The sequence below is a fragment of the Chiloscyllium punctatum genome, chromosome 15 (assembly GCF_047496795.1).
Source record: "Chiloscyllium punctatum isolate Juve2018m chromosome 15, sChiPun1.3, whole genome shotgun sequence".
Lineage (NCBI taxonomy): Eukaryota > Metazoa > Chordata > Chondrichthyes > Orectolobiformes > Hemiscylliidae > Chiloscyllium > Chiloscyllium punctatum.
This window is the reverse complement of record NC_092753.1, coordinates 30676095-30699366: the sequence shown is the minus strand read 5'-3', so window position 1 is coordinate 30699366 and position 23272 is coordinate 30676095. Positions and strand designations below refer to the sequence as shown.

The window sequence follows — 23272 nt, the reverse complement described above, 5'->3', positions numbered from 1 at the left end:
TTCCAGCATCCTGCCCATATACCTCCAAACCCTTCCTATTCATATACCCATCCAAATGCCTTTTAAATATGGCAATTGTACCAGCCTCCATCACTTCCTCTGGCAGCTCATTCCATACACGTACCACCCTCTGTGTGAAAAGGTTGCCCCTTAGGTCCCTTTATATCTTTCCCCTCTCACCCTCTAATTCTGGACTCCCTGACCCCAGAGAAAAGACTTTGTCTATTTATCCTATCCATGTCCCTCATAACTTTGCAAACATCTATAAGGGCACCCCTCAGCCTCCGACGCTCCAGGGAAAACAGCCCCAGCCTGTTCAGCCTCTCCCTATAGTCAAATCCTCCAACCCTGGCAACATCCTTGTAAATCTTTTCTGAACCCTTTCAAGTTTCACAACATCTTTCCGATAGGAAGGAGACGAGAATTGCATGCAATATCCCAATAGTAGCCTAACCAATGTCCTGTACAGCCGCAACATGACCTCCCAACTGCTGACCAATAAAAGAAAGCATACCAAACGCCTTCTTCACTATCCTATCTACCTGCATCTCCACTTTCAAGGAGCTACGAACATGCACTCCAAGGTCTCTTTGTTCAGCAACCATTAAGTGTATAAGTCCTGCAAAGATTTGCTTTCCCAAAATGCAGCACCTCGCATTTATCTGAATTAAACTCCAACTGCCACTTCTCGGCCCATTGGCCCATCCGATCAAGATCCTGTTGTAATCTGAGGTAACCTTCTTCGCTGTCCACTACACCTCCAATTTTGATGTTATCCGCAAACTTACTAACTGTACTTCTTATGCTCGCATCCAAATCATTTATGTAAATAACAAAAACTAGTGGACCCAGCACCAATCCTTGTGGTACTCCACTGGTCACAGGCCTCCAGTCTGAAAAACAACCCTCCACCACTACCTTTGAGCCAGTTCTGTATCCAAATGGCTAGTTCTCCCATGGGGAACTTTGTTGAATGTTGTACTGAAATCCAGATAGATCACATCTACCACTCTGCCCTCATCAATCCTCTTTGTTACTTCTTCAAAAAACTCAATCAAGTTTGTGAGACATGATATCCCATGCACAAAGCCATGTTGATTATCTCTAATCAGTCCTTACCTTTCCAAATACATATACATCCTGTCCCTCAGGATTCCTCTAATAACTTGCCCACCACCGAGGTCAGGTTCACCGGTCTATAGTTCCCTGGCTTCTCCTTACCACCCTTCTTAAAGAGTGGCACCACGTTAGCCAACCTCCAGTCTTCCGGCACCTCAACTGTGACTATTGATGATACAAATATCTCAGCAAGAGGCCCAGCAATCACTTCTCTAGCTTCCCGCAGAGTTCTAGGGTACACCTGATCAGGTCCTGGGGATGTATCCACTTTTATGCATTTCAAGACATCCAGCACTTCCTCCTCTGTAATATGGACCTTTTACAAGGTGTCACCATCTATTTCCCTACAGTCTATATCTTCCATATCCTTTTCCACAATAAATACTGATGCAAAATATTCATTTAGTATCTGCCCCATCTCCTGCGGCTCCGCACAAAGGCCACCTTGCTGATCTTTGAGGGGCCCTATTCTCTCCCTAGTTACCCTTTTGTCCTTAATGTATTTGTGAAAACCTTTGGATTCTCCTTAATTCCATTTGCCAAAGCTATCTCACGCCTCCTTTTTTCCCTCCTGATTTCCCTCAAGTATACTCCTACTGCCTTTATACTCTTCTAAGGATTCACTCGATCTATCCTGTCTATATCTTACATATGCTTCCTTCTTTTTCTTAACCAAACCCTCAATTTCTTTAATCATCCAACATTCCCTTTACCTACCAGCCTTTCCTTTCACCCTAACCTTCTCTGGATTCTTGTTATCTCATTTCTGAAGGCTTCCCATTTTCCAGCCGTCCATCTACCTGCGGACATCTGCCCCCAATCAGCTTTCGAAAGTTCTTGCCTAATACCATCAAAATTTGCCTTTCTCCAATTTAGAACTTCAACTTTTAGATCTGGTCTATCCTGTTCCATTGCTATTTTAAATGTAATAGAATTATGGTCACTGGCCCCAAAGTACTCTCCCACTGACACCTCAGTCACCTGCCCTGCCTTATTTCCCAAAGAGGAGGTCAAGTTTTGCATCTACATACTGAATCAGAAAATTGTCTTGTACACACTTAACAAATTCCTCTCCATCTAAACCTTTAACACTATGGCAGTCCCAGTCGATGTTTGGAAAGTTAAAATCCCCTACCATAACTACCCTATTATTCTCACAGATAGCTGAGATCTCCTTACAAGTTTGTTTCTCAATTTCCCTCTGACCATTAGGGGGTCTATAATACAATCCCAATAAGGTGATCATCCCTTTCTTATTTCTCAGTTCCACCCAAATAACGTCCCTGGATATATTTCCAGGAATATTCTCCCTCAACACAGTTATAATGCTATCCCTTATCAAAAATGCCACTCCCCCTCCTCTCTTGCTTCCCTTTCTATCCTTCCTGTAGCATTTGTATCCTGGAACATTAAGCTGCCAGTCCTGCCCATCCCTGAGCCATGTTTCTGTAATTGCTATGATATCCCAGTCCCATGTTCCTAACCATGCCCTGAGTTCATCTGCCTTCCCTGTTAGACCCCCCACCACCCAATATATTAGTCCCCTTCCAATTTAGGTGCAAACCGTCCTTCTTGTACAGGTCACTTCTACCTCAAAACAGATTCCAATGGTTCAAAAATGTGAATCCTTTGCCCATACCAGCTTCTCAGCCATGCATTCATCTGCTCTATCCTCCTATCCCTGCCCTCACTAGCTCATAGCACCGGGAGTAACCCAAATATTACTACTCGCGAAAACCTCCTTTTTAAATTCCTGCCTAACTCTCTGTAATCTTCCTTCAGAATCTCAACCTTTTCCCTTCCTATGTCATTGGTTCCAATGTGGACAATGACCTCTTACTGGCCCCTCTCCCCCTTGAGAATATTCTGCACCCTCTCTGAGACATCCTTGATCCTGGCACCAGGGATGCAACACACCATTCTGATTTTTCCCTGCTGGCCACAGAAACATCAGTCTGTACCTCCCTTTTAAAACTACTTTTGTTTTGACTTTTTTCCCCCAAAGTTCCAAAACAATGCAACAGCATATAAAACAATAATTGCTGCTCCTGGAATTTGCGGAAATCTCCTCCAGCACCTAAAATGTTGGCTGTTACAGCCAAAAAATTTTCCCGTCCTCCATCTTGGATTACCCAGAATATATAAATAATTTGGACTTAATGTGAGAGGTATAGCTTTCGCAGATGACATGAAAAATGGTGGAATGATAAATAGTGAGGATATACTGCATAAAATCAATTAGCTGGTCAGCTGGACTGAGCCGTGGCAAATGGAATTCAGTCCAAAAAAGTGTGAGGTTTTACATTTGGAGATGGTTAACAAGGAATCATGCTGTGAATTGTTGGATTTGAATAGTATTTAAGATCAGAGGGACCATGGTGTACATATCCACAGATCTCTGAAGGTAACATAGCATCTAGATAAGGTCATTAAACTACATGGAATTATTGTCCTTATTAGATGAGACATAGATTGTAGGAGCAAGGACTCTATACTAGGGTGGCACAGTGGTTAGCACCTCACAGTGCCAGAGACCCAGGTTCGATCTCCAGCCTTGGGTGACTGTCTGTGTAGAGTTTGCACATTCTCCCTGTGTCTGTGTGGATTTCCTCCCACAATCCAAAGATGTGCAGGTCAGGTGAATTGGCCATGCTAAATTGCCCATAGCGTTAGGTGCATTAGTCAGAGAGAAAAAGGCCTGGGTGGATTAATCTTCGGAGAGTCAGTGTGGACTTATTGGGCCAAAGGGCTTGTTTCCACACTGTAGGTAATCTAAAAAAATACTGTTTAGGTCACAACTGCAATACTGTGTTCAGTCGCCACATTATAAGTGTGTGATTGCATTAAAGAGGGCACAGGTTTTCCTGAATGTTGCCTAGGCTGGATAATCTGAGCTATATGGAAAAATTGGATAAGCTAAAGTTACTTTCCTTGCAGCACAGAAGGTTGAGAGGGGACAAAAGTGCATAAGATTGAAAGAAATACAATGAATCGGAAAGCATGTCTTTTCCATTAGTAGAGCTATTAATAACCAGTGCGCAGAGATTTAAGAGGTATAACTGTAAGAGAAGGTGGAATTTTTTTTCACTGACTGGTGGGATTCTGAAACACATTACCTGAAAAGGCATTTGAGTCATAACATTTAGGCACTATTTAGATCTTCACTTGGGGCTGTGTTGCCATAGCCTCCAAAAGTATTGTGCAGAAGCTAAAAAATGGGATGAATGTAGTCAGATCTTTAATAATTAGGACATGGAGGTGCCAGTGTTGGGCTGGGATGGACAAAGTCCCAAGTTACATGACACCAGGTTATAGTTCAACAAGATTATTTGAAATCACACGCTTTTGGAGTGCTGCTCCTTCATCAGGGAAAGTCAGTTCTCTGAAAGTTTATGGTTTCACATTGGACTATAACCTGGTGTCGTGTGACTTCTGATTTTATAATTAGCATTGCTGCCTCACAGCACCAGGGACCTGAGTTTGATTCCACCTACGGGCAACAGTCTGTGTGGAGTTTACAATTCTCACCATGATTGCATTTATTTCCTCCCACAGTCCAAAGATGTGCTGATTTAGTTGGATTAACCATGGGAAATGTAGGATGATAGGGTAGGGAGATGGGATGCTCTTCAAAGGTGTGTATCCGATAGACCAAATGTCCTGTCTCCATACGGTAGAGATTTTATGAACCAACAGTGGCACAATGTGCCAAATTGTCTGCTCAGCACTATTAATGTCTATTCTTCTTCAGCAATTGTAAGTGTCATTGGCTTCATGTTTATTGAGCTCCGTGATATCATACTCAGGCAATGCTGCCATATTATCAATGTAGCTACTCTCAAATCAACTCTGAAATTTAGCTCTTCTGTCTTTCAAACAAGGTTGCAATAAGTTTGGAGCAGATTGTCAGGGGAAAGTGCCACATAATAATACAATCAATAATACTTTCCATCACTTTACTGATGATTTGAAAGTCAACTGATGGAGTAGTAATAGTTAAGTTGGATTTGTACTGCTTTACGTTTGGCAGGCTAGAAATGAGCAAGGGGCTCAGTTAGATGATTTGTGATGCAGAGTGAAACCAATAGCATGGGTTCAATTCCTGCACTAACTAACATGACCATGAAGGCCTCTCCTTCTCAACCTTGCCTCCTGTCTGAGGCGTGGTGACCCTCAGATTAAACCATCACTAATTTTATCTCTAATGAGAGGGTAGCCCTATGGTTTGATGTGATTATGGTGATGCTGCATTAATCATGGGCACAGTTGAGAGTGAGGTGCTGGAAAAGCACAGCAGGTCAGGCAGCATTCGAGGAGCAGGAAAATCGATGTTTCGGCCATAAGCCCTTCATCAGCTTATGCCCAAAATGTCGAATCTTCCTATGTGCTCGACCTCCTGACCCACAGATGGCAATCAGTAAGGGTAGGCTATATGAAGGGCTTTTGCCCGAAACATCGATTTTCCTGCTCCTCGGATGCTGCCTGACCTGCTATGCTTTTCCAGCACCACTCTAAGTCTAGACTCTGGTTTCCAGCATCTCCAGTCCTCACTTTTGTCTAATATCTCCACTGTAATCAACAACACCCACAAGGCTGTGTACTCAGCCCCTTATACACTCCTTATATTTTCGTGACTGTGTGGTCAAATTCTGCTCTAACTACATTTACAATTTTGCTGATGACACCACCATAGTGCTTTGGATCTTAAAATAATAATGAGACAGATACAGGAAAGAAATAGAGCTTAGTGACATGGTGTAATGACACACCATTATCTGTATCAATGGCGCTGAAGTGGAAATGGTCAAGAGGTTAATGTTCCTAAGAGTAAAGATGTTCTGCTTTATCCATGTTGATGGTACAGTAAGAAAGCACATCAACACCCCTACTTCCTCAGAAGATTAAGGAAATTCAGCACCTCCACAATGACTCATCAGTTTTTATAGATGCACCATAGAAAGAATCTTATCTAGATACATCACAGCTTGATATGGCAATTGCTCTGCACAAGATTGCAAATTAGAAAGTTGTGAATGCAGCCCAGTCCATCACGCAAACCAGCTTTCCATCCATTGACTCTGTCTACACTTCTCACTGCCTCGGGAAAGCAACCAACATTATCAAAGACCGCTCACATCCTAGTTATGCTCTCTCCCATGTGCAAATGTATTCAAAAATAACTTCCTCCCTGTTGTGATCAGAGTTTTGAATCGACCTCTCATATTATTAAAGGTGATCTTTCTCTGCACTTTCTCTGTAGCTGTAACACTATAGTCTGCATTCTATTCCATTATCCTGATATAATTATGTATGGTATGATTTGTCTGGACAGCCATGCAAAACAATACTTATCACTGTTTCGCACAACATGACAATAATAAATCAAATCAAAGCTACCCCTCTAGCTCCTGCCTCCGGGTCATCTGACCGACTCTCAAGGTGGCATCACACACCCATCTACACAAAACAGGATGCACCTTAATGTTGGATATATGGATGATAATACATTGTCACTTGTATTTTGTAGTGATTAATACAGTAAAATAGTGAAAGGCTTATAGTGTCACCACAATCCAGCAGAATTTTAAATAGTTTAAGAATAAAAGGATACAGGTGAAGGTACATCTTCAATGCGCATCTCCTACACAAGTCCTGAGCCCTGAGCCAGATCACCAACAAAACCTGTGCCTCCAAACCATCGCCTCTGCCAGATCCACCAAAGTCACCATTCTTCAGGTGCTGTCTCTTCGATAGGCCCACCTCACCGACACCAATGTCAGGTCCTGCGCTGGATTTACATTCGCCCAACAACCAGGAGTCCCTGACTCCAGGCCTACACAAACAGGAGCTGCTGCTGCTGCCTCACCAATAACCTGAAGACACAAGCTCCGGGCCTACTGCAACCAGAAGCTATTGCCATCGCCTCACCAGTATCAAGGATTCCCAATTCTGAGCCTATCAAAAGCAGGAGTCCCCATTCGCAGGCATACCACACCGCTGTCACTTCAGCTACTACTTGGAGCCCCTGCTTCTGGCCTACCACACAACCACCACCTCAACAATGCGTGGAGTCGCCACTCTGGGCATATCACTTCAGCTGCCACCTGCAGTCCCTGGTCTGGGCCTACCACAACCAAGAGTCCCTGGCTCTGCTGCAGCCACAATCTCGCTGCAGCCACAATCTCGCTACACCTTGGAGTCCTCACTCTGGGCCTACCACAAACGGGAGTTGCTGGCTCCACTACCAGGCTAGGCCGCCACCAACTCACGAAGAGTACCACACCAGCTATTTTCCTCCATAATGTCACTGACAGGAAGATGAAGAAGTCAAAGAAAGATAAAAAGGGTAAAGAAAGGAGGGAGGAGTCAGCCTGTCTGGAGCAGTGGGTCCAGAAGCCTGAACACTGCCTACCATACCAGCGCTACCATCTTGGAAAAACCTGAGATGTTTGTCAAGATTACTGCTCTGGTTATTCATCCTCCTTCATTCACAACTGGATGTGACAAAACTACAAAACCTTGATCTGATTCACAGTTTTGGATCCTATCAGTTTTCAATTATTCCTATCCATTTTGCATGTCTCCTCTACTGTTTCAACATACGTCTAGTTTTGAGTTGTAACCTCACTGGCATTAGCTCTACCTTATAGATATGACAGTATTAATCCTGGTAAGTTCTCTTACATGTTACATTTCAGCCAACATTCATTTAACTGGAAGCATCATAGAAAAGAATTAGAGTATTCTTAGTGCAAAGATATGATATCTTTTATTCAATAATTATCTTAGTAGGTGGCAATATAAATATCAAATCAAAACTACTCCTCTAGCTTCTACCCCGGATCACCTGACCCATTCTCAAAGGGGCATCACACACCCAACTACACACACAACAGGATACACCATCATTAGTGCTGGGTGAATGAATGATGATATATTGTCACTTCTTTTTATGGTGAATAATGCAAGAAAATACAGTGAAAAGCTTCAACTGTCATCACAATCCAATGCCATTTTGAATAGTTTAAACATAAAAAGATGTAGCTGAAACAGTGTACGTCTTTGTTCCGTTGCCTACTCCATGAATCCTGAGCCCTAAGCCGGCTCACCAATGAAACATGGGCCTCTACATTGCCACCTGCACCATATGTACCATCAGTCACCACTCTTCAGCTGCCATCACTTCGTCGCAAGGCATCCTCAACTACGCCAATGCCATGTCCTTTGCTGGACCCACACTTGCCGAGGAAACAACATTCCCGGCTCTGAGCCTACACAAACAGGAGCTGCCACCACTGCCTCACCAGTAACCAGGAAAACCCAGCTCTGGGCCTACCATGACCAGATGTTGCTGTCACCACCTTGTTGATAACCAGGAGCCCTCACTCCGGGACTATCACAACCAGGAACTAATGTCACCACCTCATTGATAACCAGTAGTCTCCAGTCCATGCCTACCACAACCAGAAGTCCCTGGCTCTGTGGCTGCCTGGAATCCCGGGCATTCCATACTGCTACTACTGCCTGGAGTCCTTGCTCCAGACCGACCACAGGGACAGACTTCTCGACAACATCTAGAGTTCCCACTCCAGGCATACCACACTGTCATGGCTTCAGCAACTGCCCGGAGTCCCTGCTCTGGGTCTACTATACCACCACCATTTCAGCCATCACTTGGACTCCCTGCTTGGGCCGACCACAATCAGGAGTCCCTGACTCCACTTTAGCTGCTGTTTCACTGATGCCTGGAGAATCTACAGGTTTTCTGGTGACCACCACATGGTAGGACAGATATCAAACAATGAGTTGGAATATAGAAAGATGATAAAGGACTTGGTGACGTGGTGCAATGATAACAACCTCTCTCTCAATGTCAGCAAAACAAAAGAACTGATCATTGACTTCAGAAAGCAAGAAGATCATGACCCCTTCTTCATCAATGGAATGCAGATTGAGAGGGTTAAGAGCATCAAGTTCCTAGGAGTGACAGTAACCAACAACCTGGCATGGGCTTCCCAAGAAACGTGATGGTCAAGAAGGCACAACAACAACTCTTCTTCCTCAGGTGGTTTGGGAAATTTGTGCTGTACATAAGGACCCTCACCAACTTTTACAGATGCACTACAGAAAGCATACTATCCAGGTGCATAATAGCAGTTGCTCTACCCAGGACTGTAAGAAACTGCAGAAAGTTATGTGCACAGCCCAGACCAACATGGAAGCCAACCTTCCATCCATGGACTCCATTTACATCTCTCGTTGTTGCAGAAAGTCTGTCAACATCATTAGAGACCCTTCCCACCCCAGTAATGATCTTCTGCAACCTCTTCTGTCAGGCAGAGGATACAGAAGCTTGAACATATGCACCGGCACGTATAAGAACAGTTTCTTTCCTGCCGTTACTAGACTGATAAATTAACGCTTTAACTTCAAGTACTGCTGATCTTGTTAATATTGGTTAAGTTTCACGCACATCCTGGGCAGTAAAACTTGTATGCCTCACTCTGTCCAAGTTTTTTTTTGCCTTATGATCTGCTTGTACTGCTCGAAAGCAAAGCTTTTCAATGTATTTAGGTATGCAGGACAAAATGGATTCTCCACTTTGGGTCCATACAACCAAGTCCCTGGCTCTGCTGCCAGGCTCGGCCGCCGCCACCTCTTCACAATGGGTCACAAAGCAGCTATCCTCCTCTACGGTGTCACCTTCTCTGCCATCACTGACAGGAAGAAGAGAAAGAATTAAGTAAGGGAAGAAGACAGGAGGCTGTTGGTCTGCAACAGACTGGTGCAGGACCCTATCTTGCCATCTTGGAAAAAAGTGATTACTTTTGTCAAGATTATTGGTCTGATTATTTGTCCTCCTCGACTCACCTTGGATGTGACAGAACTGCAAAACTTTGATCGATTCATAGTTCCGGAAATCAATTATTCCTGTCCATTTTGTATGTCTCTTCTAATGTTTCAACTTACAGGGCAATCCCTACATCCATAGGTCTGGTTACTGTGGTTTCAGTTACCTGCGGTTTACCGCGACCCGAACATATTATAGGGAATGTTCCAGAACCAGGGACCAAGAGGCTGTCAGGAAGGTACATTTCCCAATTAAATGAATAGGTTCGCACCTATCCACAGTTTTGGGCATCCACAGTGTGTCTTGGAAGTATTCTCCCGCAGGGCTACTGTACACCTCATCTTGCATTGTAACTTCAGTGGGTGTGCTTTTCCTTATAGATATGATGGTGCTAATCCTGGTAAGTTCTCCTACACTTTTCATTTCACCAACATTCATTGAGCACGTAGTGTCACAGAAAAGAATGAAGAATATTCTTACAGTGAAAATAGGACATCTTTTGTCAAATAGTTATTAATTAAATGTAAATTCCCCAGGTGCTGTGGTGTGATTCTAATACCCCGGAGACTGGGTCAGAGCTTCTGAATGGTAGCACATCCCCACAAAAACTTATTCCATGATGAAGTAACACAGCCAAACAAGATGATAAATTTCTGGGTTGTGACAGAAGTCAGGAAGAATTTTATGTCCAGCTTCTGTTCCAAATGGTGGAAGAGTATGAAAAGTTCTGAACTGTCTTTATTTGGAGAACAAAAAAAAACATTCTCCCAGAATTCATATCAAGTAAACTGAAAGACCTTGGTGAACTGAAATTTCAGAAGATCCACACAAGGCAATTATATTTTTCACATTGAACCTTTGTTTTTGCATCTCAGCCTGGGCCTAATGCTAACAAAATTGTCTGTACTCATGTCTTATTCAAAATCTAACACATCCAAGCCAAAATGGCCACTGGTGGTCTTCAGGTTGTACTGTATGTGAGTTGTGTTAATGACACATACATAGATCAGCACATTCTTCTTGAAGAAATTTCTTTACATCATAATATCAAAATATTATGGGAAAGAATGGCCATTCAGCCGAAGTGCATTTAGCCTATCCTTGCAAACAACTCAGTTTTCTTACCAAATTCTACATCTAATATCCAACTTGTTTTCCGATCATATCCTCGGATGGTAGTGATGTTTTAACATTATCACTGCGCTAGTAATTGAGGGATCCAGACTAATGCCTTGAGGGCATGAGTTCAAATCCCAAGGCAGCTGGTGCAATTTAAATTCATTATAATAAAGAAATTGAATTGGAAGTTTTTTACTATCAATTGTTGTGAATCAGTTGGATTTTCACTATCATCCTCTAAGGAAGGAAATCTGCTGCTCTGACTGGGATTTGACCTACATTTGACTCCAGATCTATAACATGGTTAAGTTTTCATGTTCTCTGAAATGACCTAGCAGGACATCCTGTTCAAAGACAATTAGGGTCAGGAACAAATGCTGGCCTTCCAAGTGATGTCAAAAAATTATCCAGCACCTCCTTTTAAAATTAATGCTTTGACTTCTGAAGAAGTCATGCCAGACTCCAAAGATTAACTGTTCTTCTCTCTGTACAGATGGTGGCAGATCTCCTGAATATTTCCAGCATTCTGTCTGCCTCTTTCAGATTTCCAGCAAATGCAGTATTTCAAACTTATTTGAACTTAATGCTAGATCATGCCTCTTTATATACTGCAGTTAATCTAAGTGCCTGAATCATTGACTGTAATTTGAATGAATGAATTATTTGTCTGATTGAATAGAACTGAGTTTGCAGAGTTAGAGGACAGTGGGAGGTTACAGCAGTTCTTTGCTCGTCAAAATTGTCCTTTCTGTTGAAATTTTATGCAAACTTTAAGATGTGCCAGTTGCTTAAATCATTGTTCTCTTTCCTTTTTAGGTAGTTTTGAACAATGCACCTGTACTGCTGCTTCATACCTTCTTTCTATTTATCTCACTTTCAAAATCAACTGCAAACATATGGTTTTCAAAAAGTCTCCCATGTGACGTAACAAAAGATGGCCCTGCAGTGGTTGTGGACTGTAGTGAACGTGAACTTAGGCACGTGCCAACTGGCTTTCCCTCTAATGCTACCAACATCAGCCTGACTATTAATCACATCCTTGAAGTTCATAGCACGTCTTTTTCTGGGTTAAGTGACCTCACTGAGATCGACTTGAGGTGTAACTGTGTGCCTGTCAGAATGGGTCCCAAAGACAAAGTGTGCACTAATGCCTTGAGGATTCACAAAGGGGCCTTCTCCTCCTTGCCAGCCTTGAGATCACTCTATTTGGATGGGAACCAGCTAAACAAGCTGCCTCAAGGCTTGCCCCATACTCTGACAATGCTGAGTCTAGAAGCCAACAGCATCTTTGTCCTGACCAAAGCAAATCTTTCAGTGATGTCAAATCTGGAGGCCATCTACCTAGGTCAGAACTGCTACTATCGCAACCCCTGCAACACCTCGTACCAGATTGAACAGGATGCGTTCTATGGCCTAAGCAACCTCACCATCCTGTCACTCAAAGACAACAATTTGACCCATGTTCCTGGGAAACTGCCACGCAGTTTAAAGCAACTTCTTCTGTATAATAATGTGATCAAGGAAATCAATGATAAGGACTTTGCTGAGCTGCCTGAGCTCGAGACCCTAGACCTGAGTGGGAACTGCCCCCGCTGTTACAATGCTCCATTTCCTTGCCAGCCATGCCAGTCTCCAAGTTACATCCAAATACATGCTAATGCTTTCCAAACACTAAATAAATTAAAAACTCTGCGTCTGCAAAGCAATTCTCTCTCAACAGTGCCCAGTTCTTGGTTCAAGAACACTTCCAACCTGCGACTACTGGACTTGTCTGAGAATTTTCTACTGAAAGAAATCGCCAATGCCGCGTTTCTGAAATATCTGACCAAACTTGAGGCTATAGACCTGTCCTTTAACTTCGAGCTAAAGCTGTACGCCAAGTATCTGAATCTGTCCGAGAATTTTTCCAACCTGCAGTCTCTCCAAAGTTTAAGGATCAGGGGCTACGTTTTCAAAAACCTGAAGGAAGAACATCTGAAGCCACTGTGGGATCTCAGGAACCTCAAGTTCCTGGACCTGGGCACAAACTTCATCAAAGTGGCCAATCTGCAGATCTTCAAGAAATTCCACGGTCTGAAAATACTCGACCTGTCGGAGAACAAAATCTCGCCTTCCTCTGGCGACTCGGCAGATGCCCAGTGTGGCTCCAACGAGCCGAGCCAAGCACCCAATGCCTTTTATGGCTGGTCCAATCAGATGCATTACTTTCGCTATGATGGCTACGGCCGGAGCTGCAAGTCCAAGGCGGAGAAGGAGGCCAGCTACCCATTCGTGCCGTCTTGCCCAACTGAGTGCGGCCGCCTCGGCTCCTTCTTGGACCTGAGCAAGAACAACATCTTCTTTGTGGGGCCCACACTCTTCGAAGGCCTCTCCTCGCTGCGGTGCCTGAACCTGTCCGGCAACGCCCTCAGCCAGACCCCCAATGGCAGTGAGTTCCAGCACCTGCCAGACCTCCGCTACCTCGACCTGTCCAACAACCGCATTGACCTGCTGTACGAGACCGCCTTCCAGGAGCTCAGGAAGCTGCGGGTGCTTGACCTCAGCCACAACAGCCACTACTTCGAGATGGAGGGCCTGACCCATCGCCTGGGCTTCATCCAGAACCTGACGGCGCTCTCCAAGCTCTTCCTGAACGGGAACGCCATCCACTCGTCGGCCGACACGGTGCTGAAGAGCCGCTCGCTCCGGGTGCTTGAGTTCCGTGGAAACCGCCTGGACTACATGTGGAGGGACGGCACCGACCACTACCTGCAACTCTTTAGGGGCCTCGTCAACCTGACCCGCCTCGACCTGTCGTCCAACCTCCTGACCTTCATACCACAGTCCGTCTTCGAGACCCTGCCGCCGCGGCTGGAGGAGCTGGTGCTGGCCTCCAACCATCTGCGCTCCTTCAAGTGGCTCAGCCTGCGGCACCTCGACTCGCTGCGCCTGCTCGACCTGGGCGGCAACCAGCTGGCCTCTGTGCCACGCTCGCTGGCCGACTGCTCGGCCGGCCTTCGACGCCTGGTGCTGGCCGGCAACCGCATCACCCGCCTGGGGCGCTACTTCCTGCGGGGCGCCGTCTCGCTCAGGGAGCTCGACCTCAGCAACAACCGCCTGCGGATGATCGAGGCGTCGAGCCTGCCGCCGCCGCCGCGCATGCCCATGTCGGAAGAGGTGGGGAGTGGCTCGTGGGCGGGGCTGCGCGTGCTGCGGCTCGACGGCAACCCGTTTGCGTGCAGCTGCGACGCCACCTCCTGGCTCGCCTGGTGGCTCAACCGCACCGAGGTGCACGTGCCCCGCCTGGTCACCGGCGTGACCTGCGCGTCGCCGCGTGCACGCCGCGGCCTCAGCGTGCTGAGCCTGGACCGGCGCGCGTGCGAGCTGGACTCGCTGGGCGCCGGCCTGCACGCCACCACCGCCGGCCTCACCCTCTCACTGCTGCTGGTGTCGCTGGCGGCCCGCCACCTCTCCTGGGACGTACGCTACGCCTACCACGTGTGCGCCGCCAAGCTGCGGGGCTACCGGCGCCTGCCGTCGTCGCCGGCCTCGAGCGCTGCCTACGCGGCCTTTGTCGCCTATGATACCCACGACCCGCTGGTCACCGATTGGGTCCTGAAGGAGCTGATCACCCACTTGGAGGAGACGGGCGACAGGCGCTTGTGTCTGTGTCTGGAGGACAGGGACTGGGTGCCAGGCCGCCTGGTATTGGAGAACCTCTCGCACAGCATCCACCGCAGCCGGAAGACCATCTTCGTCCTCACCCGGCCTTACATCGCCACCGGGCAGTTCCGCACCGCCTTCCACATGGCCCACCAGCGGCTGCTGGATGAGAAGCTGGACGTGATCGTGCTGGTCTTGCTGGACAAGGTCTGGCAGCGGTCCCGCTACCTGCGGCTGAAGAAGAGGCTGAGCCGCCACTCGGTGCTCGAGTGGCCCCGCAACCCTCGTGCCCAGCCCCTTTTCTGGCAGCACCTGAGGAGCACCCTGACCACTGACAGCCACATACAGCATGGCAAACTCTTCAATGAAATTGTCTAGCCTGCCTGTAGCCAGGCGAGCGTGTGTGTGGTGTCTGTGCGTGTGCCTGTCTATGTGTGTGTCTGTCTGTGTGTGGGTCTGTCTGTGCATGTGCCTGTCTATGTGTGTGCCTGCATGTGTGTGTGTGTCTGTTTATGTGCCTGTTTGTGCGTGTGTGTCTGTCTCTGTGTGTGCCTGTCTATGTGTGTCTGTCTGTGTGCCTGTGTGCACGTGTGTGCCTGCGCATGTGTGTTTATGTGTGTATCTGTATTGCTGTGTGTGTCTGTGTGCGTGTGTATCTATCTGTCTGTGTGCATGTGTGCCTGACTGTCTGTCTGTGTGTGTCTCTGTGCGCACCACACGAACCACCATCTGCTGCAGACCTCCAATATCCAAAATTACACCCGATAAACTCTCATTCTATTTAAAATGGCTATCAAACCCACACTGTAAATGCATGGGAGGTTATATTTCACCATCAACACACCTGGTTACGAACTAGCTTGTACTCAAACACCACAGAAAGAGACCCCTCAGCCCATTTTATTGGTTCCAGTCATTAAACATGCATCTGTTCTTATCTAATTTTTCAATATTTGTTGCTAGTCTAGTATGCTGTGGCATTTCAAGAGCTTATCTAAGCAGTTCTTAAAGGTTTCCTGCCTCTATCACCCTTTTGGTCATTGAGTTACAGATACTCTCAACCCTATGGATGAAAATATATTTCCTTAAATCCCCTCTCAGCTTCCTGCTTCATATTATAAAATTGTGCCCCCGGTTATTGATTGCTCTATCATATTCACTTATGGCTCAAATAACCCTTTACATAGATCCATCATAATTTCCTTGCTCATGTATTCAATGTCTTGATTGAAAAGACTTTCTTAACCACCTGATTTACCTGTTCTGTTCTTTTTAAAGATTCATGGTCATGTGCACCAAGGTTCATCTGTACTATCTAGGGACCTTCCATTCAATGTGTACTATCTTGCCTGGTTATTTTTCTCAAAATTTATCACTTCATACTCTTCCGGATGAAATTCCATTTGGCCACTGTTCAGCCCATCTATATCTTCCTGTAGTCTAAGGCTTTCCTCCTTGCTAATACAATGCTACCAATTTGCGCGTTATCTGCTATCACACTGATCAGACCTACTTTCATGTCTAGATCATTTAAAGTAAACAACAAACTCTGTGATACAGCACTAGACACAGGCTTCCAGTTTTAAAAAAGCACCTTTCAATTATCACTCTCTGCTTTCTCTCACTATGCCAGTTATGCATCCAAATTGCCCTGGATCTTATAGGTTATTAAGATCTTGAATGACAGACTGGTCAAGAACCCGTCAAAAGCCTTTCAGAAACCTGTGCAGACAACATCAACTATATTACCTTCATATACATCTATAACCTCCTATACATCTTCGCAAAATGTTAGATATTATCTATCCCTTGCAAGCCTTGTTTAACCCTTGCCTCTCCATGTGGAGATTTATTCTGTCCCTCAGAAATTTTTTCAACTGCTTCCTGACCACAGTTGTTCGACTCATTAGCCCATAGTTCCCTACAACCTTTTTTGAAGAATGGTACCACATTAGCTATCCTCTGGCACCTCACTTGTGGCCAGAGATGAATTGAAAGTTAATGTCAAAACCCCTGAAATCACCTACAATAATAGAAATTGCTGGAGAAACATAAAGGTCAGACAGCATCAATGGAAAGAAAGCAGAGTTAATGTTTTGAGTCCAGTGACCTTCTTCAGAAATGATAGTAGCCAGGAAAAGGTGGTATTTATGCAGAAGACAAGGAATCGGGGGGAAAGGGTGAGTCAAGATGGAACCTGGAGAGAAAGAACAATAATTAGGCAAAGAGATGGGTGATAGTATGGAGAAAGAAAAGCTGCTAATGGGGACCACAAGTAGGTGAAAATGGATTGAACTTGATACAGAGTCCTGAAGGCTGCAGGACCCCCAAAAGGAAAATGAGGTGCTGTTCTTCCAGCTTGCACTGAGTCACGCTGGAGCACTGCAGTATGGCTGAGACAGAAATGTTTGCCAAGGAACAGTGGTGTGTTGAAGTGGCACACAACTAGAAGCTTGGGATGACTTTTGTGGACAGAACATAGATGTTCCATAAAGTGGTCCCTCAGTCTGTTTCGTCCTCACTATGTAGAGGACACTACACTGAGCAGTAAATACAGTGGATGACATCGAATAAAGTGCAGTTAATTCCTTGCTTCACCTGGAAGGTGTGTCTGGAGTCTTGGATAGAGAGGAGAGAGAACTTAAGAGGGAAGATATTGACCATTCTATGATTTCACGAAAAGGTGCCACGGGATGTGGAGAAGTGTTGGAAGTGAGGGAGAAGTGGACCAGGGTGTCCTGGAGAAAATGGTCCCTGTGAAATGCTGACAAGGAAGGGGAATATGTATTTGGCGGTGAAATTCTGTGGGAGGTGACAGAAATGGTAGGCTGGAAAGTAACTCTGAAATTCTACAGTCATACAGCATAGAAACAGACACTTCAATCCATACTGATCCCAAACTAAACTATTTCCCAACTGCCATATCCCATATCTCTCCAAATATTTGTTATTTGCATACTAATCCATTAAAAGTTGTAACTGTACCTGCATCTACTACGTCCCTGGAAGTTCATTCTACACACGAACCACACACCGTGTAAAAGAAAAATGCCCCTCATGTCATTTTTAAATCTTTCTCCATGCAACTGAAAAATATGCCCCCTAGTTTTGAAATCCCCACCCTAAGGAAAAGATATCTGCTATTCACCTTATTTATCCCCCTCATGATTTTATAAAACTCTATAAGGTTACTTCCCAACCTCCTCTGTTCCAGTGAAACCAGTACCAGCCTATTCAACCTCTCATTATAAATTGAACCTGCCATTCCTGGAAACATTCTGGTAAACCTCTTCTGAACCCTCTCCAGCTTAATAATATCAATCCTATAATAGGACGACCAGAGCTGGACACAATACACCAGAAGAAACCTCATCAATATCCTGTACAACTTCAACGTGACGTCTCAACTCCTTAAAGATCTGAACAAGGAAAACAAACGTGCTAAATCTTTTCTAAACCCACCCTATCTACATGTGATGCAAACTTCCAAGAATTATGTGCGTGAACCCTTAGGTGTCTTTGTTCTACAACACTATCCAAGGTCCTACTTTATTGTATAAGTCCTGCCCTTGTTTGATTTACAAAAATGCAATATCTTGCATTTATCCAAATTAAGCTCCATCTGCCACTCCTCAGCCCATTGACCTATTTGATCAAGATCTCTTTGTAATCTTAGATAACATTCACTGTCCGTTATACCTACCAATTTTGGTGTCATCTGAAACCTATCAACTGTGCCTTCTATCTTTTCATCTAAATCATTTTATATAAACGATAAACAAAAATGGACCCAGTACCAATCACTGTGGAACACCGCTGGTAATAGGCCTCCAGTCTGAAAATCCCTCGTCCATCACTCTGTATCCTGACATCAAACCATTTTGTATCCAACTGGCAAGCTCACCCTGAATCCCATGGGTTTGAACTTTATTGGCTGGTCGATCATGTGGAACCTTGTCAAAGGCTTTATTAAAATCCAAATAAGCAATGACTACCACTCTGCCCTCATCAATCATCTTGGTTACTTCCTCAAAAAGCTCAACCAAGTTTGTGAGACACCATTTCCCTTGCATAAAACCATGCTGACTATCCTAATCATTCCTTGTCTTTCCAAATGCATATAAATACTATATTTCAGAATCAGCTCCAGCAAATTACCCACTACCAAAGTCAGACTCTCTTGCATTTCTTCTTAAACAAAGGTACAACATTAACCACTCTGCAGTCATCTGGCACCTCACCTATATATATAGATGATACAAATACTTCTGCAAGGGCCTTCAAAATTTTCTCCTAGCTTCCCACAACATCCTGGAATACAGTAGATCAGAATCCTGAAGATTTATCCGCCTTTATATTTTCTAAGATTACCAGCATGTCCTCTTCTGCATTGTGAACTGTTTTCAAAATATCAATATTTATTTCTCTGAGTTTGGTAGCCTCCATTTCTTTTTCCGCAGTAAAAACTGATACAAAATATTCATTTACTATTTTTCCCATCTCCTGAGGTTCAACAAAAAGATGACCTGTTTGATCTTTAAGGGGCCCTACTGTCTCTCTAGTTGCTCACTTGCCCTTAATGTACTTGTAGAATCTCTTTGAATTATCTCTAACCTTATTTGCCAAGCCTATCTCATATCTTTTCTTTGTCTTCCTGATCTCCCTCATAAGAATGTCTTTACATTCTTTACATTATTTGAGAGATTCATTTGAGATGCCTGTATCTAATGTATGGTGGTTTTTTATTCTTGACTAGAACCTCAATATCTTCATTCATCCACTGTTTTCTAATCCTTCCCTTTTACTCTAACAGGAATATACTGACTCTGAACTCTCATTATCACACTTTTGAAAGCTTCCCACTTATCAGATGTCCCTTTACCTGCGAACTCAACTCCAATCAACTTTTGAAAGTTCTTGTTACATACCACTAAAATGTTTATAACTCTGATTAAAAGCTTTTTTTTTAAATGGAAGGCTTATCCTGTTCCATAACTATTTTAAAACAAATAGAAATATAATCACTAGACGCAAAGTGTCCCTCCACTATCACTTCAGTGACTTACCCTGTCTTATTACCTAAGAGGAGATCAAGTTTTTCTCCTTCTCTAGCAGGAACATTTACATATTGATAAAGAACATTTTCTTGAACACATTTGACTAATTCTTCACCATCCAAATCTTTAACACTATTGTGGTCCCAGTCAATGCTTGGAAAATTAAAATCGCCCACGATTACAAACTTATTATTCTTACATATATCAGTTCCTTAATTTCTATCTGATTATGGTGAGGTCTGTGTGTGTGTGGGGTGGGGGGCAGGGGTTGGGGTGGGGGGGAGTGGGTGGGATAAGGTGGTGGGGGAGTGTTCTATAGTACGGTTCCATAAAGGTGAGCGTTCCTTTTTTATTTTTTATTTCAATGTGTATATTTTCACTGGATGATTTTTCAGAAATATCTTCTCTAACTACAGCAGTAATGTTTTCTTTAATCAAAAACACGACTCCCCTTTTCTTTTCCCATTATCTTTCTATCCCTCCTGTAACATCTGAAACCCGGAACATTGTGATACCAGTCCTGTCCATCCCTCAGCTAAATTTATGTAATAGTTCTGACATTCCAATCCCATGTTCCCAAACATGTTCTGAGTTCATTAGCCTTACCTGTAAGACCCCTTGCATTGAAATAAATACTGTTTAATTCTGCGGAGTTGCTTCATTCTCTGACTTGCTTTTGTCTGTCTTTCCTAATTAACTTGTTCTATTCAGATTCAAAACCATTCTCATCAATTTTCTACTTACTCTGCTACTTAAGACTCCTCCTCCTCTCTCTAATAGTTTACAGTCTCCCTTAATACAATTAGCAAATTTTCCCAGTAGATTATTGGTCCCTTTCCAGTACAGGTGAAACCTATCCTTCTTGAGCAGATTTTTTTTTGCTCCAGAAGAGACCGCAATGATCAAACAACCTAAAGCCCTGAACATTACAGTACTTTTTCATCCATTGATTTATCTCTTTTATCTTTTTTGTTCTTTCCCTCATTTGAGCTTGGCAGTGAGAGTAAACTGGAGATTACCACTTCAGAGATTGTGATTTTTAATCTTCTACTTAACCGCTTATATTCACTCTGTAAAGCCTTAATCTTTTCCCTAACTATGTCATTCCTAACAATGTGTACAATAACTTCCAGTTTCTCACTTTCCCCTTTAACAATATGCTTCTCCCTTGCCTCCCACAGCAGCTTGGGGATTTTCAGGCCTGCTAAAACGACTAATACTTCCTCAATAATAATTTGTTTAAGTTTACCACCTCCCTGTTTTCTATTCCTATATCATCCTTCCCTTTGTTAGAAAGGAATTTTAAGTTATGGGGCTGTTTGAAATTTAACAATATAAACCTCAAGACCATTTAGCACAAAAAGATGTAAAGCTCGTGGTTTATTTTTCTACTGATATTTGTTCCCTGTTTGTATGCACCTTGAAATTTCAATTACAGGAACTGTGACTACCCAGTAACTGAAATTCTTCATAGCTGCTTCAAATCCCTTGTACAACTAAATCATTAAATGTATAATGCACAAATATTTGTGCCACCTAATTAAATAAAGTTTTTGTATTGATGAAAAGTTATATTGTGTGATAAAATACTAATCTATTTTGTGTCTTGAATAGCCCCAGTAATCATGACTCACTAATAACCTAATAACTCACTGTTACTCCATTATTATAAGTGATTGAAGGAGCTGCGGATCAAAAAACATACTGTTAATATATATCAAATGCTTTAAATTGCATGTATGCAAATATTCTACATATAGAGATATACTAAAGGTATCTCACTTTAGATCATTTGTGGACCAAAGGTTTTGTTTAGAGGCTAGAATCCTGCAGTAAGTAACACACCACTAACTCCAAGGTTTCTCCACTCTGATCAAGATATAAGTCAGGAGTATGAGGGAATATGCCTCACTTGCCTGAATAAGAACAGCTCCAACAATACTCCAGAAGTTTGATACCATCTATGATAAAGGAGCCCACTTGATTGGCACCATATTTCTAAACATTCACAGCTTTCATGGTTGATGCACAGTACTGTGTGTACAATTTACGAGCTGCACTGCAGAAATCCACTAAGAACCACAGCATGTCACAGTAATGAATTAAAGGAACAATAATGGAGAAAATCCAAGTCAAAACAAACTAGATCTCTTGTAACTACAAAGATAATAATGGGCTGATAACACTCTGTTAACAACAAATTGTCCTGACCCAAGCTGCAGACACATTTTATATGTTTCCTTTTGAAAAATGTACTGGGGATGGGTTAAAAAGCACAAGGGCAACAGATGCACAGGAACACCAGCACTTTCAATTCATCTCCACCTCCAAAGCCACTCCTATCCTGACTTAGAAATATATTGTCAATTCTTCACTATCACAGGGCCAAGATCCTGGAACTCCCTCCCTAACAACATTGTGAGTGTTCACACACTAAATGGACAGCCACAGTTCAAAAAGGCACTTCAGCACCAGCTTCTCAAAGATAACTAGGATGCACAATGAATAGCCCACCAAGGAAGCCCACCACTCCTGAATGAATAAAATAAAACTGCACATATTGCTTTCCGATGTAGAGATGTATTAATGCAAATGTCACATTTGTGTACAGTATTTCTTCATTAAGTCTTTCAGTGGCAATTTATCTTTCAGCTGATTCCTTATTGAAATGGGTAGCTAATTCCATTCCAGCTAATGTTTCAATTTAATTGAACTGGAGATTTTTATGGCCAGTTTCAACACACCATTAGTGGAATAATTAGAATTTTATGTATAAGAAAATTGTGCAATAGCAGCACTATTTAACCTAATGGGGCTGGAACCCCGTCATAACCAATACACACTTTAGGAGTTCACACTTTACAAACAGTGTCCCCAGTTCATCAATCATGTTATTAGTGAATTCACATGAATGAAACATGTTAATGAATTCACATTAATGAACGACCTGTATTTCTAAGCCCAAGACTCAGGATCCAGAACTGGATTTTGAGGATTGTTTTGTGGTAAATTCATAATTGCTTCCAGTGTACGCATCAAACACTAGACAAACACTACAGGGATTGCCTACAATCAAAAACTGACAAAGGGATTGCATCATCACAGCTAAGTTATTACTTTTGAAGAGTTATTGTTTTATAAGAAAACATAGCATATCTGTTATGCAATAGCCATTTTCCACAAACATTAATAGGATAACCAGTTGATCTAGACGGTGATCTTAATTGAGGGATCAACTTAACTAGAGAAATTAACCAGGCAGAACATTATAATCTCAAAACGTTCAATTTTTGCTCCAAACAAACTTCCAGCCCCAGCCACGTTCATCATAACTTTGTATTCCTTTCTCCTTCATAAGTTCCCTGCTATGAATTAGTGAGGGCAGGAATAGGAGGATAGAGCAGATGTATGCATGGCTGAGGAGCTGAGTGTATGGGAGGAGGATTGACATTTTTGGATCATTGGAATCTCTTTTGGGGTAGAA

At 43.5% G+C, this 23272-nt stretch overlaps 1 protein-coding gene across 1 annotated transcript in view; it reads left to right on the top strand.

Annotated features, from left to right (window-relative positions):
* The window catches only part of tlr7 (toll-like receptor 7), a 33339-nt gene extending 13298 nt beyond the window's left edge, over positions 1 to 20041 (top strand). Inside the window, exon 2 of the mRNA XM_072584865.1 lies at positions 11910 to 20041. Within this exon, the coding sequence (XP_072440966.1) occupies positions 11910 to 15109 (3200 nt within the window). The 3' untranslated portion in view covers positions 15110 to 20041. The remainder of the gene's footprint in view (positions 1 to 11909) is intronic.
* Positions 20042 to 23272: the final 3231 nt, after the last annotated feature.